Here is an 11965-nt window from a genome sequence, read left to right as displayed (position 1 = left end):
GACCCCTCCTGTCTCTCAGGAGCCATTCCTATTTCCCATTTCTATTCCCCAGTTCCCAGTTGTATGTGCCTCATTCCTTTCAGCACCTGCACTTCCCTCTTGACTGTGTGTTCTCTTCCTTGGAATTTATTCTTCCACTTCGGGAAACATGGACTCCATACAGAACCGCAAAGTTACATCTCTCCTGTATCAGTAGGAAGCAAACGGTGGCACGGAAGCAGACGCTCCGAAGGATAGAGAGTCGAGACGCAGGGTAAACAACAGTGTCAGCGAAAGCAACATCGACTCTCCCATCTTGTAAATTAACTGTACAAATTTGTATGAAATTAGACAGCAAGGACCTGGCAGAGCGCGCACCCGGGAGAATGCTCGGCTGAGCTCCTGCTCCTGGCAGCCTCCTCCCACCTCCCCGCGGCTGGCGCTCGCCTCCCGCTGAGCCTCTCCCAGTGCTCCTCCCCTCCCGCTTCCCTGTTCGCTCCTCCCATTGCTCTGCCCCCTCTGAGAGGAAACTGAAAGTGAAATAGGGAGCTGGTGGCCACGGGAATTTCCAAAAAGTGAAGCAGGGACCCGGCGGCCTGCACTGAGACCCCAGAGAAGGTGAGTGGAGCCGGCTCCCCCAGGTCCCCTGCCCAGATTTGCAGAGCGCCTTCCCGCGGTTGCCCCCCACCCTGCGGTGCCCTGAGCGCCTTCTCCCTGCGCGCTCGCGCACGCCCCGCCCAGGTTCTTGCTGGCCGACCTGACCTGTCCGCTGCTCTACGTGACTCCAGAGTCACCTGGAAAGAGCTCGGACTGCTCTGAGGCTGGCCCCTGAGCTGGGAGAACCAGGACCATAGTAACCCAGACCCAGAGTGGCCCGAGGGAACCCAGTGACACGCTCACCCCGGAAGTCTCCGAGGGGCAGACTGTTTAGGGTGTTCCCCTAGAAGTTTCTGTGGGTTCAAGATACTTTATGGCCTCAAGGAAATTCGGAGCGGTTCCAAGAAGAGCCCAGGGAATGTTCAGCACACGTCCACACACGTACATACATATGTAATGTGCATTTTATGTAAGAATATATCAAAATAAATAAAGATATCCTTAAGGTAGGAATAAGATCTAGAGGGTAAAAAATTGCTTTTAGGTAATTTCATGGTTGTGCCAACATGATAGAGTGTATTTACACAAACCCAAGTGATACAACGCATTGTACATCCGGGCTATGTAGTGTGGCCTGTTGTTCCACGGCTGTACATCCAGCCTTCACTGACCAAAGCATCGTACGTGGCTTGTGACTCTGTACACCTGATTCTTGCCACTGTTGTAAAGATTAATACAGGTGTATGAGAGGCAGGTAGCACCTCTGGAACATGGAAGTTGCATGGTAAATGGTCACTGTTTTAGCGGCGTAGCCACATGGAGGCTTGGTGAAATGAGATGGGAGAAAATGCGTGGGAAATGACCGGATACTGAAGATTTAAGCCCCGGTAAATATGGCAAAAATAGAATTGTCAACAACTTGATGGTTTTCTCTGCCTGTGCTGGAGACTCAGTCTCCCCTCTGCCAAACTAGATCAGTGGACAGACCGCAGAGGAGAGGGTCCTGATATCTGGTTGATATTCTTGCCTTTCTTGTTCCCACCACTCCAGTTCATCCTGATGTATGTTTTCCTTGACATTGCTTTCTTCATGTAAACCTTCTAATTTCTCTTTTCCCTTTCCTTTCCCCAAGCCCCTTCTAGGTCTCCACAGTGCTGCATACCAGGCACACCGCCCCATGGCCTCAGCAATGCCCTTGACAATGATGTGGGACGAGGTAACATGCTGTATCTGCCTAGAACCTGTGGTGGAACCTGTGAGCATTGACTGTGGCCACACCTTCTGCCGGCCATGTATCTCTGAGGTCGGGAAAAGCGGAGGTGGTACCTGTCCTGAGTGCCGACAGCACTTTATGCTCAAGCACCTCAGGCCCAATCGGCAGTTAGCCAACATGGTGGACACGCTCAGACAAATGAGCCAGGATGCCAATCAGGGCACACCAGGGGAAAGATGTGCGGTGCATGGGGAGAGACTTCATCTGTTCTGTGAGAAAGACAGGCAGGTCCTCTGCTGGGTGTGTGCTCAATCCAAGAAACACAAAAACCACACCATGGTCCCCATTGAGGACGCAGCTCGGGAGTACCAGGTGAGGCCTTAGCACAAGACCCCTGCAAGTAATATGTTGGGTGCTGATAAGTACTTTGTGCCCCAGACTTGCTAGTAGGAGAAAGTCACTGCTGGAGTTGAAAAGGTGAGAAAAGGAGAGATACTTCCTTCCCTCTGTGAGAGAAAATTGCATAGTCGACCTAACCTTCTCAGTCCTCCAGAGCAGGAGATATGCTATGAGAAAATGCCAAATAGATCGTGATGTTTCCTTATGATCTGCGATTAACTATACATGAGCAGTGCTCCCATTCTGCCATTCCAAGAATTTAGCTGTTTTGTAAAACACATTAGGCCTGTTCCCAAGGCTTTCTTTCCAGAGACTTCCTACTCCAATCAGTGTCTGGTCCTCCCTCCTCTTCTGCATTTGGGCTTTTTCTAAGAACGGTATGATCTAACCCAACCCATGCCCCTACTTATTCTGGGTGAGGATTCACCTGCTATCTTTCTCCACAGGAGAAGATCCAGCTGACATTAGAGAAACTGAGAAAACAGCAGGCATTGGCTGAGGGGTTGGAAGTGAATCTTGCAAAGAAGAAAGCAGACTGGAAGGTAAGCATCAAAGGCTGGAAGGTCCAGGGTGCTGGACTGAAGAAACCCTTAACCATAGCTGTGCCTATCTGCGGGATTATGGAATTGTTAAACTCGCTTTGCAAGAGCGACCTGACTTCTGGGTCTCTGGATAGAAAGGGATAAAAAGGCTGGAGGCTCAAAGAAGAGTTGTGCATCAGGCACAAAGATGCAGAATCACTGAAGAAGGTGCTAAGAGGGTCAGGCTATATTTTAAAGCTCTCCACTGTCTCAGCCCAGTCTCCAGAAGGATAGAGGTAGCCCACAGGAGAAGCTCAACTAGTATGTGTTGTGGGAAAGGGCAAGGGCTGTGAAGAACAGACTGAAGGGCCCATCAAAATATGCAGTAGGAAAACCAATCTGACTAGGTGGTTGACTGTTTCCAGATCACTGATCCAAAGCACAATGGAGAACTAAAGCCTGTTCCACACACTGGGGGTTTGCAAGTAGAGGTGGGGTATGTCCAGGAATAAAGAGTAGAAGGAATTCATAGCTAGTACTATCCAGCAAAGGAAAATTTGGGGTTAAGGAAGGCTGAGTCAGGCTGTGGTGACAGAAGATGTCACTCTTCGTCACCAAGTAAACACCAGAGTTACTAGTAGGAGAGGACATGAAAAGAATGTCTCAAGGCTGTCCTTTCCCCAAGACTTAGGAACTGTGTAGTGAGCCTTTCTTTATGTGAAGTCATCAGGTGCGGGGATACGTTGTGTTCTGCCTGTAACTTACTAAGATACAAAGATAAAGGCACTCTTCTGGGCAGTTTTTGGAAGAGGTTGAAAAAAGTATCTGCTGATGCCATAGACTGAGGTAGCTGTGGTTGTAGGTTAGCTACAGTGGACTGCCCAAACTATTGTCCTTCAGTCCCAGAAGCCTCATGTACTTACCTACCTCCCAGCAAAATTGTGTGCACACACGTGCATGTGTATGTGAGTGTGTATGTATGTAGTCCCAGATATAACCAGAGTGGCAAGTGTCCAGGGTTAGAAATGGTACTAACACCTCCATCCTCAAAGCCTGGGAAATTTTGGTTAATCCACCTCTCTCTCTCTCTCTCTATCTCCCTTGACACCAAAGAAGGAAGTTGAGGCCCACAAATCGAGGATTCATGCACAGTTTGTGCAGCAGAGAGACTTCCTGGTTGAAGAGGAACAGAGACAGCTGCAGAAACTGGAAAAAGATGAAAGAGAGCAGCTGAGAATTCTGGGGGAAACAGAGCTCGAACTGACCCAGCAGAGCCAGGTCCTGCAGGCACTGATCTCAGAACTGGAGCAGAGAAGTCAGGGCTCCAACCTGGAGCTGCTGCAGGTAAGACTGGAAGAAAGTCTCAAAAACCAGAGCTCTCTGGAGCCACTCTGAGAGTAAAATGAATCTTAATCATGGAATATTGTTAAATAAACTGGGATTCAGAACCTTGAATGGTTTCCATTCAAGGCACAAAAGGGTAAATGTAGGAGAGAATATACTGCCAAGCAATTAACAGAAATCAACATTGCTGGTAAGTGCCTTTGCCCACCCCCCAAGTATGGGAGCTTGAGAAAGCACTGTAATTTTTCTGAGCATCAGGTTTCTCATTTGTTAAATGAGATATTGTATCGGTATGTATCTCAGAGTATTTGTCATCATTAAATGAGAAAATCCACGATAGCTCTCAGATAAATGTCTGGCCATGAGAAGGTTTTAATAAATACAACTTTAAAAGCTGAACTGAAAGTTAAGAAAAAGGAGCCCAGCTCCAGCCCTGCTACCGATTCTCTCCAGAACTGTAGGTTAAACTATTTTTCTTTCCAAAACCCAATTTCTCCAATTCTGAAACAAGTGAAAGAGTATCACTAAGTATCAAGAGTCCCCCTAATGTTAGTCAGAAATGTGCCGCAGACTTCTTGTTATTTCTGTGAACTAACAAAATCACTTTAGCATGTTATTTTTCTTCAGATTGTCTCTTGTCCCTGAATAAAATTAGTTTTAAAAGAATTTTTCCAAAGCAATATTAGACAAAAGTCATGTACTAATGTTACCGACATTTTTTCTAATTTATTTCATAACAGTACCTGCAAATTCTTAAATAGTACATGTGACATGTCAGGCTTCAGGGTGGGTGCTGCTATTGTCCCATCTCAGAGATGAGCTAACAAGATCACAGGGTGCACTTCAGTGGTAGAGTCCTTGCCTACCATGTGTGAGGCCTTGGGTTCAATCCACTATTAAAGGAAAGAAAACTAAGGAACAGAGAAGAGACTGAGAGAAATTAAAGCTAAATACTTGACCAATTTCACCTGAATAAGAAGAGGTAGAATTAAAATTAAAATAAGTGCATAACTTCTTTGAAAAGCATCAGTGTGTATTCTCCTTAAAACCGTCTTGCATCATCAATGATATGTTCACCTTACTTTGGAAAACTGTGGACTGGATGGTCTCAGAAGTTTCCCTTGCTAACATTATACTGTTCTTTTCCCATACCTTTCACCATCTCTCTTATTCATTATTCCTTTCTGGTTTGTGTTGGCTTCCCTTGGCAGGCTCGCTGGACCTTCTGCTGCCCTTTTGACTGGGCCTAGGAGTCTGACAGTTTCTACAGAAGGGGTCCCAACCCTTGCAACCTAAGAGTCTGAGTTGAACTGACTTCAAAGAAAGGAGGGGGCAACATTAACCACAGCACAAAACAACGCTTTGGCTAACCAACCCTTCCTTTCTAAGCAGTGGAAGCTCCCAGGTGAGAGGGAGCAATCTCTGGCATCCTGTCCTGGCCAGTCTCTCCCCATGATTGTCTCTGGGCTTCAGCCATGCTGGACTCTTTGCTGTCTTTGGCCCTCTTCTTTCAACCTCTTCCACTGCAAGAAACTGGTCTTTCTAATTAAATTTCTGAATCAGAGTCCTTAAACTGGTGATCCCTCCCCAGTTACAGGTCATAATTGTGCTAGGTTTCTGGTTACCCCACAGAGACTAAGGCAGAACAGAACCCTGGGGGTCACAGGATGATATTCACCACAGGACTAAAGTCTTAGTGACCAACCAGAAACCTCAGAACTTTCTCTTTCTTTTTTCTTCACAGGAGGTAGCAGTTGTCCTGGAAAGGTAAGAAGTTTTCTGTGCTAGAGGATGGGGTGACAGAAAGCCTATAGGCCTATGAAAAAGTTACTGAGTTAGACATACAGGTGCTGATGTGTCCCTCATCTGCCTCCCTATTCTCAAAGACCTGACCCTCTATAAAATATTTTCTGGTCTCAGAAAATGAATAAATGGATATCTCAGTTGAGGAACTGTCCAAAGTAATTGGACAATAACATCTTCACACAGTAAAGCCCAATAAACCAGGTTATTCTGGGAAGTTCTGAGTCCACAGCCAGCTGAGACTTCTTTTTGTGATAGACTCTATCCAGGTATAGACCTCTCAGAATGAGTCATGAGTAAGCCCCACAGCATAGGCAAGACTCCTCGGGGTTCCCCCACAGAAATGACTCACTCTGTATCAGGTGCCTTACCTGCAAAATGAATGAAAAGGCAGCGGCATGGTAACCTCGGGCTTGGAGAGATGATACGGACTGTGTACATGCTTCCGGCTTGGAAACAGGAACTCCTGGATAGAAACTGAGTCCTACACTTTTTGCCTCTTACCTGGACACTCGAAAACAAGAGATGTTTGCAAATTCATATTGAACTATCAGTCCCCAGCTAAGCAGATTATGAGAGTCTGGAATGGAAGGTAGAAGTGGTTGACATGGGTTTCAAATTCTCTTCCCCCCCAGGAGTGAGTCCTGGAACCTGACAAAGCTGGACATTGCCTCCCCATCCCTAAACAGTGTGTGCTGCGTGCCTGGGCTGAAGACCATGCTGAGGAAGTGTGGAGGTGAGCTGACCTCTAAGAGTCCTCTGGAGCAGAGGATGATGGGAGTGTAGAGAGGACCCCAGGGTCAGGGAGAATAGACAGCAGCACAGAGAAGACGTGGCAGGTCAGACGGAAGGGCACAGACAGAGGCAAGGAACATTCCCTCAAAGGTCAGGGCAAGAGCTGCGGTTGGCTGAGGGACATTTCCTCACATGGTGAAGTCAGAGTAACCCCCTAACCCTGGAGTTTACATGAATCCCTGCACTCTAAGCACAGGGTTACCGGCCCCGCCCCTCCAACACACAAGCCTAACTGTGGTCTCTTTCTGCAGTATACATCACTCTGGATGGAGACACAGCCAATCAGTGGCTTGTCATTTCAGATGACCACAGACAAGTGAGGTTTGGAGATACCCGACAGAATGTGCCTGAAAATGAAGAGAGATTTGATAATTACCCCGTAGTTCTTGGTGCCCAAAGTTTCAATTCCGGTAAATTTTACTGGGAGGTAGATGTAACAGGAAAAGAGGCCTGGGACCTAGGAGTTTGTAGAAGCTCTGTGCAGAGGAAGGGCATTTTTTCGTTCAGCCCTGACAATGGCTTCTGGACAATTTGGTTGTGGAAAAAAGAAGAATATCATGCTGGCACCTGCCCCGACACGCCTCTCCACCTTCAGGTGCCTCCGCGCCAAATCGGGATTTTCCTGGACTATGAGGCTGCTATTGTCTCCTTCTACAATATCACTGACCACGGTTCCCTTATTTACACCTTCTCTGGATGTGCCTTTGCTGGATCTGTACGGCCCTTCTTCAATACCGGTTTCAATGACAATGCAGGAAACTCAGCCCCTCTGACTCTCTGTCCACTGAAAATGTGCTGATCAGGATCCACTGCTGGCTTTCTCAGGATGCGGCTACCCTCTCCCATTGATGCCTCTTCTCAGCCACAGACGCTGCCCCTCTTTCCTGTGGAAGAGCCACATTGTCTCCGCGGAATCGTCAGGATCCCAGCCAACAGGACTTCAGAGGGAGGTCACTGAAAATCAGTGTCTGAGCCAGGAGAGTCACTGCGAGTTTAGAGCCAGCCTGGGCTACATAGTGAAGAAAAGGCCAGGCTGAGCTACTTAGCAAGACCCTGTGTCAAAAAACTAAAATAAATAAATAAATAAAGTAAGTAAGTCAGTGTCAAAAGACCTTCAACATCAGTTCGCATGCCCTAGATTCCTTCGTGATTCCCTCTTGTGAAACAGACTGCATATTTGGCCCAAACTCATCTGAGTCAGCCAGAAACATATTTCTTCCTCCTTCGTGCAACTTGTTCATTCTCTGTCTCCCTAAGTTGTTCACCTGTGGTCAGATCTCTGTTACCTCTTTCATGGTTTACAAAAGGGCTTTCCAAAAAAAGAAATTTCTGCCTCTGTCTATCCCATTCAGTCCTTGTTCCTTAAACCCAAAATACTCAACAACTCTAAACATGATTAGTGTTGATGTGTCCAAAATATTGCACATTTTTCTTTTCTGCCTGGAATCCCCTGCCCACTTCTACACTGGAAGACTCAGGTAAAGAATATCTTCTGTAATTCCCCATAGCCATCTCTGTGGTGATACAAGATCATCTAAGCTTTGACCGCTGCCCGAAGGAACGTTACTTCACGCTGAGGAGACACCTGGTTTTGAAAAACAAAATCACCCTGGGGACTGGTAAAGCTCTGGACCTCTGCCACCCACGCTCCTCATAGACGTGAGACTTTCTGTCCATGTTCTCAGATTAACAGTAACAGCATCGCGGGTCATAAAGTGCTCTGTCTATGGAGCCCAAAGCTGGGATGCTCCCTAATTTCAGTGTTGTAAAATGACAAACTCCTGCTCCCCCTGGAATGTCCAATTCTAACCTCATTCCACTCTGAAATGCCCCTTCCTTAAGCAAACTTTTCTGGTTTTGGGCGGTTTTTTTCCTGGAATAAATGCTGTCTCTACTAAGGCAGGGTGGAGAAGGGGCATATGTGCACCAGATGTGGCCGCATCCCTAGTTGTAAGGAAGAGGTTTTGAGCCTGAAGAAATGTATGACAGCATGAATTCCAAGTCAGCAGGCGAGGCTGAGAGAGCTAGGAAGGGCCCAGAAGCTTTCCTACTCCAGAAGCTTCTGCAGAAAATGCAGTATCCTGTCAGCCTGAAAACATGCCAGCAGAAGTGATAAGGGTGAGGTTCATCTTGTATGACCAGGCTACCTGCTCTCAATCTCCTGTCTCTGTCTCTACATCTGCTGAATGGTTTGTGCTGGAAAAAAAAAGTATGAAAGGACATTCACATTTGTGAATGTGAAGAATGTGAAAAAAAAAAATCCAAACAAAGAAACTATCTGAGTCCCTGGGCTCAGCCACTAGAAAGGCCTCTCAAGCATCAAGTGTCTTCAGCTAAGGCCTGTGCCTGTGGGCCAAGGGTCTCAGGACTGAAGAACAAAGAGAAAATGAGGGAGGACTGCAGCAGGGTCAAATGCTACATCTCTGGGAAGAGAAGGTGCCAGCATCTGACCACCTCTGTGGCCGGAAATCCAGAAGGGTGGGGCTGGTCTCTGAGGTCAGAACTGAGGGATGGAACAAGACTTCCTCTAGAGCAGTGATGGCGAACCTTTTAGAGACTGAGTGCCCAAGCGGCAACCCAAAACCCACTTGTTTATCACAAAGTGCCAACACTGTAATTAAACCTGAATGCTCGGCAGCTGGGGTGACTTGGCTTTCTGGGATGACTTGACTCATATGCCAACAGCAAGCGCTGTATGTGTCCCCTGTGGCACACGTGCCAGAGGTTCACCACCACTGCTCTAAAGTGTCCCGTAAGTATGTTGTGGAAACGTCCTACCCTTTTCTTGCCTTCTCTCAAACCAGGAATGTCTTCATTGTTTCCATTTTCTCCCTTGGTTCTCTGGGAAAAGAAACTCTTCTCTGTTCTCACCCTTCCCTTTCCTCCCAGATTCAGATTTCTCAGTTGTGAATAGCTCTGCCTTATCTCACTCTCCCCACCCCATCTTTTGAGCTGCTTTCCTACCCTGAGTCCTCTGATCACCACCACCCCCAACACACACACACACACACACACACACACACACACACACACACAGAGTGAACATAAAGATGAGCCTGGACCCCCTGGAGCTGCTCTCCCTGCAGACACATGTGGTTCAAGCCAAGTGAGAGGCTGCAGGTGGAGAGAGTGAAGGTACGGAAGTGGTTGCAAAGGGTGAGTGCGCTGGGAAGTGCAAGTCATTTCATCATGACTGTTTCTTTGTAAACAAAATTTCCTCCTAGCCACAGTTCCTAAGGCCCATGGGTTGGGGCTGGAGTTTTTCCCAACCACATCCTATTCATAATGGGGTTGGTTAAAGAAAATTTTAAATACTACAGCCTGCTCTTAAGTGCTTTCTCAGAAAACCAGTGTGGCCACATCCTGTCTTGGCCTTCTGATTCTGCCTTTCTGCTTTCAGTGTAAAGGAGTGTTGGTACCTGCTCTGGCCCAGGCCCTGGCGATGAAAAGCCCACAGCCTTCTCTGGATCTCTCTGTATAGGCTCAGTCTGAACAGCAGGAGCAGCAGCCACATGTACAGTCCGTTCTCCCTGGAAGGTAGGGATCCTAAGTCCTGTGGTCGTGCTGTCTGAGAAGGATGTGGATATTGGCACTTGACCGTTGCTTCCCCTGTACCTAAGCACAGTGTTACAGACACAACATACACTTTGCTGCCCATACAGTTTCTCCAGAAGTAGTTGGAACGAATACCAAAGTCCAGCTGAAAGTTTCACCTGGATTGATAATGGGAGAATGTCATTCTTGGGTCTGTGTAAGGCTAGATACTCACATAGACTCTGCTTCTAAAAGTGACAGCTAATAGGCTGATCAAAAAGTCATTTCCTGTTGTATTTACAAGGTGTATTGATTCTCCCCTTCCTCCCTCCTTTTGTACTCTGCAAACCTTCAAGGTTCTTTGGAAATTCAAAAGGAAGCAGAAGCTCCAAGTGGGAGCCCAAATAATGCTACGCTAGTTTTCTTGAGGATCTAACATGTTTGGTTTTTTAATATTTGCATGAATATTCAAGTAAATAGTGCACAGACAAATGGTTCCTTTTGTAACAAACTGAATATATACTTGTATCATCTGAGAAAAAGGAAGACATTTAGGACTGTGACCTTGAAATGCTTTTTTTGTGTTTTCCTGGCTTCTGCCATCCCAGGCAATCATAAGTATGCCAGTACTGGACTCTCTGGATAAGTGTGATCTCAAAGACACGCAAGAAGTCAGCAAACTAGTATTTATTTTCTGCAAAGAGAAACTGCCTTCCTGTCCATATGTGAAATCAGCTGTTTCTTGGAATGCTGCCCATACAGTGGAACAAAGCAAGCTAATGGTGTCACTGCTGTGTACAGTACTTTAATCTGTGAAATCCCCCACCCTGCAATGACCTGGTGTGGAACAAAGCACTGAGGAGTGCTGTGCCAGTTAATCTAACAGTGACTCCTCGATACCCTTGAACTCCATTTAATCTTAATTGTCAACTTGACTGAATTAAGAGATTCCTGGAGAAGTGAGTCAATCATGGAGACACTGCACTCGAGACACTGTACTCACTGTATTCATGAATGTTCATTGCCAGATATACTATTACAGGTGGAGCCCGGTTAGAAGAAGAGGGTCCTTGAGGGTATGCCTTTGAAAAGTGTGTCTCTCTCTGGTCCTCTGCTTCTCAGCTGCCAGAAATTGAGCAGCTTTCCTCTGCCGTGCCCTTCTGCCATGATTCTGTCCTAGAGCCAGCCAGGGAGCACTGAATCTTCATAATCCGTGAGCCAAAATTGAACTTCTTCCTTAATTGTGGGGGTGAGGTGTTTGTCCCAGTAACAGAGAAGCTGACAGATACAAATGCTACAGTCCAGCTAGCCACCACTGGATACTGCAAATTACTGGTGGTTTCCTGTCCAGCCTGCCACCATTAGATCTCCTAGTGGCTTCCTGTCCAGCCACCATGACTGGACTTCACGGACAAGTTCACCATGAAGCCCTATCCTGTATTAAAAAGTCCCAATCTAGTCTGTTCTTTTCTGTTCATACTTATGAGTAAGTCTTAATAAAACCTATTTTTCACACACTGTCTCCGGTATTTTCTTGGGTCTCTCAGCAACCAACTCAGCTGCTGGCGTTCAGCTGGGCTGTGGACAAGATAACCTATAATAGAAACCATATCCAGAACCGGACCACTGCCACACCCCAGCAGATCCAAATGAGCTCCCTTCATGTCACAGCTCAAAGGAATAATCACTAGCCTCAGATGGAAAGCATATGTTTACTTTGATTCTTGAACACTATATAAGTAGAGTTATACATAACCTATTCCCCCTACTCTCTTGTGAC

The 11965-nt window shown here is 46.8% G+C and overlaps 1 protein-coding gene across 3 annotated transcripts; it reads left to right on the top strand.

Annotated features, from left to right (window-relative positions):
- Positions 1 to 477: 477 nt before the first annotated feature.
- On the top strand, positions 478 to 11700 carry Trim21 (tripartite motif containing 21). 3 transcript variants are annotated; one of them, XR_001233160.1, is made up of 8 exons: positions 478 to 597; positions 1709 to 2161; positions 2635 to 2730; positions 3823 to 4053; positions 5798 to 5820; positions 6492 to 6592; positions 6903 to 10188; positions 10794 to 11700. XR_001233160.1 is itself a non-coding variant. In XM_005380044.2 (7 exons), the coding sequence occupies exons 2-7, from the start codon at positions 1754 to 1756 to the stop codon at positions 7448 to 7450; spliced, it is 1407 nt and encodes a 468-aa protein (XP_005380101.1). In that variant the 5' UTR covers positions 478 to 597; positions 1709 to 1753; the 3' UTR covers positions 7451 to 11700. The 3 variants fall into 3 exon arrangements, 2 of the variants coding, with proteins under 2 accessions (XP_005380101.1, XP_005380102.1); XM_005380044.2 differs by having other exon boundaries at positions 6903 to 11700; XM_005380045.2 differs by having other exon boundaries at positions 479 to 597; positions 1709 to 1792; positions 6903 to 11700.
- Positions 11701 to 11965: the final 265 nt, after the last annotated feature.

This window comes from Chinchilla lanigera, unplaced genomic scaffold (assembly GCF_000276665.1).
Source record: "Chinchilla lanigera isolate Chin_1 unplaced genomic scaffold, ChiLan1.0 scaffold00013, whole genome shotgun sequence".
In the NCBI taxonomy this organism is placed as follows: Eukaryota; Metazoa; Chordata; class Mammalia; order Rodentia; family Chinchillidae; genus Chinchilla; species Chinchilla lanigera.
This window is presented reverse-complemented; position numbering and strand designations above follow the sequence as displayed.

Excerpts from the sequence above, each read along its gene's own strand:
- Trim21 (XM_005380044.2), top strand. The coding sequence starts at position 1,754 with ATGGCCTCAGCAATGCCCTTGACAATGATGTGGGACGAGGTAACATGC. Across the intron at positions 2,731-3,822 it reads AGAAGAAAGCAGACTGGAAG|AAGGAAGTTGAGGCCCACAA; the intron begins GTAAGCATCAAA and ends TTGACACCAAAG. Across the intron at positions 4,054-5,797 it reads CCAACCTGGAGCTGCTGCAG|GAGGTAGCAGTTGTCCTGGA; the intron begins GTAAGACTGGAA and ends TTTTCTTCACAG.